Below are 6,591 nucleotides of genomic sequence, written 5' to 3'. Positions count from 1 at the left end.
CACTGAGGTGGTTTGGACATGTGAGGAGAATGGAGAATGAAAGACTGACTAAGAGAGTGTATGTAGGTGAAGTGGAGGGAGGGAGAGGAAAGGAAAGACCGAGGATGAGGTGGAGGGATGGAGTTGAGGGGTATGTGAGGGAAGGGGGAGTGAGCTGGGGGGAAGGTAGTCAAATGGTGGGTGACAGAGAGACTTGGAGGCGTTTTGTCTCAGGCCACCCTTTGAGGGATTAAGGCGTCGGGCTATAGATAGATAGATAGAAATTAATCATCATCTTTTTTTCCCTTTGGTTGAGGGGGAAAGGAGGGACAGTGCATGAAGAAGTGAAGATGGGGAGCAAAGAACAGGAAGGGGGGAGAGGAGGCAATCACACAGAGGGGTGAGGAACAGAATATGGGAAGGGGAGGGGAACAAGCAGCCGAATGCTTAAACACATATGGAAAGTCCCTAAATTGGTCCCTGCTTTACACAAAAGGAATGCACAGGCAAGCCCTTAATTTTTATTTGGTACACTAAGAAAGCATTAAGAGAATGGGAGCGGTTGGTAGCCATGCATAACCATTCCTACCTGCTTGAGGAACAGTCAGTATGTCAGAAACACTAGGTGGACCCCAGTGGGAGTCCTGTGACTTTTCTTTGTCAAGATGATGTCAGTCAACAAAACATGACGATTTTCCATCAATTATTTAAACGTTAGCAAGTGTCTGTATATATATACTTTATAAGATTCTACAATAGTAAACTTTTTGATCAATACTCATGTTGCAAATATGACTGCTAGCGCTAATGAACACTATTCCCCTACCACACCCTGACCCCTACCTATACCCACATCCAACATATATCTAACTTATTTGTCCAGTATCTATGTTTAATCTGGCAGTGTTTTCCAGTCATTCAGGCATATTCAGACATCAAAACACACACAGGAATATCCAAAGTAATGCTAAACACCAAGAAAACCATGAAAAAAAAAAAATCAAAACCAAAAAACACCCTACCAATACACCACTGTATGTACAGTACCCTTCATAATTTTGGCAGTGTTTTCAAGTCAATCTGCCACATTTAGTCATCAAAACACATATAGGAATATCCAAAGTAATGCAAAACATCAAGAAAACCAGTAAAAAAAAAACACTGAAAACCAAAAAACACCCTACCTATACACCACTGTATGTACAGTACCCATTCTAATTTTGGCACTGTTTTCAGGTTAATCTGCCATATTTAGACATCAAAACACACAGAAGAATATCCAAAGTAATGTTAAACACCAAGAAAACCATTAAAAAAAACAAAAAAATGCTGAAAACAAAAAAACACCCAACTTATACACGACTGTATGTACAGTACCACTCCTAATTTTGGCACACAGCAATATCTGAAGTAATGCAAAACACCAAGAAAACCATGAAAAAAAAAAAAAAAAAACACTGAAAACCAAAATGCACCCAACCTACTGTATACATGACTGTATGTACAGTACCCCTCCTAGTTTTGGCACTGTTTTCTGGTCAATCTGCCATATTTAGATGTCAAAACACACATGATCATCCATATTAATGCTAAACATCATGAAAACAATGCATAAACAACAAAAATCAACAAAAAAAACTGACGATGGTTTTAAATCCGTTGTCTGTGACGAGTGATTGCTTCTGGGGCTCAAAAAAAAATTCCACGGCCAAATATGCCACCGTAAATTAGTTATATTGATATAATCATATGCCATCATATTCACTGGAGTTTATACTACAGGATAAGCTAATAAAAACACATAAAACTGACAAGTAAGAGTAGGAAATTTAAGCAGGAATAAAGTGTTCAAGTGTAAAACTTACCTTCACATAACTTCCCACCATCCTAATTCAAAATTTTGCCAGCATCTGCCAAGAGTTAAGCATATGTCTAGATGCAGAATTTCATGAGCTTTCTCGTGGTCACCATGGAATTTTCATACACCCAACAGTAGTCGAATAAATTGCAAAAAACATTGAAAACTCACATCAATGCTATCACCACGGAAGAGGGTAAAGACTGAGGGAGTGAGGGGGGAGCTGGGAGGGTATGGAGGAGGGAAGAGGGGGGGGGAGGGAGAGTCGAGGCTGTGGGCAGGATTCTCCTCCTTCTGTCAACAGGTGGATGGGTGCTTTTGCCATACATTTACTCATGGCTTGCAGTCTGTTAGACGCTCAGTGGCCATGCGAAACACAACGAATCGAGACCAGGGGGACTTTCGACATTCGATAGAGAGGTGGACAGCCGCTGTCGCCAAACATGTACTCGTGGCTTGTGGTCAGTGTTCGATGGAGATGGCAGTTGGGAAAGACTTAGCCCACGTGGCCGCGCAATATTTGACATTCAGTGGGGAATGCGCACAGAAGTTTTGACACCGCTTGCGGGTTACAGTCATATTACTAAGGGTGGCCACATGGCCACCGGGCTAAATCTTCCCTAACTGCCCGAGATTGTAACAGACGCCGCAAACCACGAGTACATGTTCAGTGACAGTGGCTGTCCGCCTCTCTACCGAACGTCGAAAGTCCCCGGGTCACCGTGAGTTGTGTTTCCACATGGCCACTCGGCATCTAACAGACAGCAAGCCATGAGTAAATGTACAGTAAAAGCGTCCATCTATCTCTTGACAGAAGGAGGAGAATCCTGCCCACAGCTTCATTTCTTCCCCCTTCCCATCCCTCCTCCATTCCTTCCCAGCTCCTCCCTCACTCCCTACTCTCCTCTATGGTGATAACACTGATCTATGAATTTTTAAAGTTTTTGTGTGATTTACTTGACTACTATTCATCAAATTGAAATTCCGCAAAATCCAAGAGAAAGCTCATGAAATTCTATATCTAGACACACAGGTATACCTCAATATATGATACTCCTAGATACAATACCCCGGCTTAACGATGGGGGTAGGAATACCACTATACCCCACCTATAGATGGCCAAACCTCAGTTTAACGATGGGTTTTGATTTTTTAAACCGATTATGATGATATTTTAGACTAAAATTGTGTGTTTAGGTTGATTTATAAACTATTTTTAGACAAAGTGTTTCAGACAGGTGGGGTGAACATTGTTATTTTGAGGTACAATTTACTAAGCCTGATTTTCTTTCATACTTATATGAAGATTTTCAGATTTTATTTCTTGGTTTTAGTGAGTTATTTACAGGTGTTAGGCTTAGGTTCTCTGCAACTTACACATATTCCTTACCAGTCCCAATTCCACAGTCCTCACTCTTGACATTCCAAATTCATGACATGCCAAGAGATGAAACCCATCTATCAATGTGCGTGCTAACAAATCTGCAGGCAACTCCCTTATAACCTCCATACTCCATACTCCTTACGCAAAAACTTTCTTTGCACAACAACTTACAAATGTTTTCCATTCCAATACCCAATATAGTAAGATCATGCTTTCCTCCAACTGCATGTTACCATCAAGGTGTGTCCTGGTAATGACTCTTCTAAACTACATAATGCCTGTTACTATTTCACAAGTTCCTTCAAAGTGAGCATGGCATTTTTTTCATTTAAGATATTATCCAGCAGCTGCAGTCTCAATAATTGCAGTACTGCCTCCTCTTTCCAAAAATAATGGCAGTTCATCCTTCTATTTATATATTACATATCAAAATAAGATTTGTCATCCACAATCAAGACCATTTTTAGTTAAAGGATATATGCTATACTGCTTTAAAATTTGCTGAAACAAATACATTAACTTGACAAAAAATGCACAGCAAATTGGTTAGTAACTTGACAATACACATAGTACTGATCATACTGATCAACATTACCACTATCCTCACAATTTTTCCTAATAAAAAATAAGGTGAATGGGATCCAGAATCAGGAAAATGATGGTACAGTATGACAGTGAGAATAATATTCAGAAACCTCTAATACATGGGTCATACATCAATTCTCTCATCACTCAAGCCTTCAAAATTCTTCTTTCCACTTCCTCTATCATAAGAACAATGACTATCGCAGTACTGTACTGTATTGTACTGTATAACCTACTGATCTCAGAGTTCCTTAATAGAGTATGAAAACACTATTTACAAACATTATTTATGTTGTACAGTAGCTGTTGCAATCCCAGACTCAATTGAGCATGAACCTGGTAGGCTGGAGCCACTCTGCCCCTTCAGTCCACCATTCTCCTTTTGGGGGGTGAGGGTGGAGCGGGGTAGTGGTGGGACATTAGCTGCCCAGTTAAACCAGTACCATCACACGTACGCATCCCTCTCCAGTATCACGATACTGTATTTACAAACAGCTATACTGCTTATAATATTGAATATTTTCACTATTCATATCAATATTTGTTATTAAGCACTACACAACATAACAAGAGTTGAAGTGGACAAAGATACAACATTAAATTACAAAAGAAAATACAGTGTACCATTACAGTACTATTCATAACACTTTGCATTTACATGAAATCCTTATCTGTATGCATACACTAAATGCAGTATTTAGCAAATATTCTTCATTATATCAATATTGTACAATGATTTAAAAAACATTTCTTTCTTAACTTCTTGGTTAAAAGTTATTGGTTCCATTTTGTACTGCATATGTTCATCACATAATGAATGTAAGGCAACTGAGACTATTAACCCCCTCACTGTTATAACATTTTTATGTTCTATTACTGCCATCTTCAGATGAATTTAATCAGCTTAGGAGACTCTTGTGGACTAGAAGGGTTTCACACAACAATATTCTAACCTATTCTTCATAAAATGTGCATCTTATGTTAAGTAAAATTATTACAAATACTAAAAATAATTTTAAGAAATTACATCACTGGACTAATAACGTTAATGAGTACTGGTCATGAATGAAGGACAGACTGGATAGGAAAGTGCATGTTAGTCTGACCAAGAGGGTAAGCTGCATGTAAACAACAGAGCACTTTTCTAATATATCAGTAATTTCATTTCAAATGCTAAAAGTGTCCATTAGAGGGACCTACCAAGTAATGTCCATTAGCCATAATGAGGGTTCATTAACCCCTTTACTAGAAGGATATATTTACTCTTATTGTATACATGCTATCTCCTGATGATTCTGTTCAGCTTAGGGAGAGACTTTTCTGACCAGGCCTGATCCTTTACTACCCCTTTCACTAATAGAAGGGCTCTTCTGCACTGAAATGGTTTGTCATATCTACTTCCACACTAAATGCCAATGCAGTATATATCCATCTTTCAACTTCCTACATACACAAACCAAAGGTACTTGGTTTACTTTAGTTCTCACTCACAACTAATGTCCTTTTAATAATAACCATATATTAAAGTGCAATACTGTATAATACAATTTTCACTGTCAACTGTCAGGTATTGTAATCTATTTAATCCATTTACAAATCCCATCTTTCAATTAATAGTCAAATAATGAGATAATATGGTGTCCCTGCTAACTGAGTGGAGAGACACAAATGTGATATCCATCCAGGAGCTAAACCTCCATACTCTTCCCCATGCTTTGCCACAACAGGGCATTCTCTGCCGCAGGGAGGCATCAGTTGACTGCATGGGATTGTCATGCAGGGGCGGGTGCTTGCCAGCGGCTGATGGCTCTGCTCGGTCAGATAGACTGGAGTTACTCAACAACAACATACCCCCTCTCATGGTTGGGACAATTTTAGTACAGTGCACTATCATATTGCATCCTAGCTAAGGACCAACCATTTCAATCAGCAGAGTAGGTACAGCTTTGGGCCTGAGAGCTACTGTTACCCTTAACCCTCTCATGGTCAGGTAACTCTAATATTCCAGTCCAGCTATCATCAAATAACTTCACTCATCTAAATGAGTCGAAAGGACTTCAAAAAATACTAGTAATTTACAGCCAAAGACTACCCAATAAATGATAACCCTCAATCACATACAACAGAGTAACAGGAAAATAATAACAAGCTATTCTCAGTCTAAGTACATCACATGTAAAAAACCCATAAGAAGCTTACCTTGGTACTAATCTTCTTCAGAGTCTGAGTCACGATCTTCTTCAGATGGTTCAACAACACTAAGCACTTCATCAGCAAACTCTGTAAAAATTGGTTCCATCATGGCAGATTGAATAGTAGCATCAGTATTAGGTGACTTGTCCACCTCCTTCAGCACTGCTCTGAGGTGGGGATTCTTCAAAAGATCCCGAAGTTTACAGGAGCCAGCTGTTGACAGAAGCAACAAATTTCTTTACAGCAATGTACTAGTACTGCAAAAGCTGGTTTAGTGTACCATGTAGGACAGGGAACACAATGCAGATGCTGTGAGGGTGTACAGTACACACACACACACACACACACACACACACACACACATATATATATACATTGTGTGAAGCTGCAGAATGTGATGAATGTTTTCTGGCGCATCCGGTGGAGCCAGGATTCCGGGGGCTTGAATGATGAGTGAATGGAAGTGTGGTCTATTTGGATTGGGCAGGTTTGTGCTGTCTGGACATTGCTACTCCTCACCCTGCCCTTGGGTGGGAAAGGAGGTCCAGATGATGATGATGATGATGATGATGATGATGATGATGATGATGA

At 39.6% G+C, this 6,591-nt stretch overlaps 1 protein-coding gene across 1 annotated transcript in view; it reads right to left on the bottom strand.

The window, feature by feature from the left end:
• Positions 1–6,002: 6,002 nt before the first annotated feature.
• LOC145412049 (zinc finger HIT domain-containing protein 3) overlaps positions 6,003–6,591 on the bottom strand; it is an 8,906-nt gene continuing 8,317 nt past the window's right edge. The window contains exon 3 of the mRNA XM_080281967.1: positions 6,003–6,213. Within this exon, the coding sequence (XP_080138093.1) occupies positions 6,014–6,213 (200 nt within the window). The 3' untranslated portion in view covers positions 6,003–6,013. The remainder of the gene's footprint in view (positions 6,214–6,591) is intronic.

Source organism: Coenobita brevimanus, chromosome 92, assembly GCF_032717465.1.
Source record: "Coenobita brevimanus isolate Jiangsu-jjx chromosome 92, ASM3271746v2, whole genome shotgun sequence".
Classification (NCBI taxonomy): Eukaryota; Metazoa; Arthropoda; class Malacostraca; order Decapoda; family Coenobitidae; genus Coenobita; species Coenobita brevimanus.
This window is presented reverse-complemented; position numbering and strand designations above follow the sequence as displayed.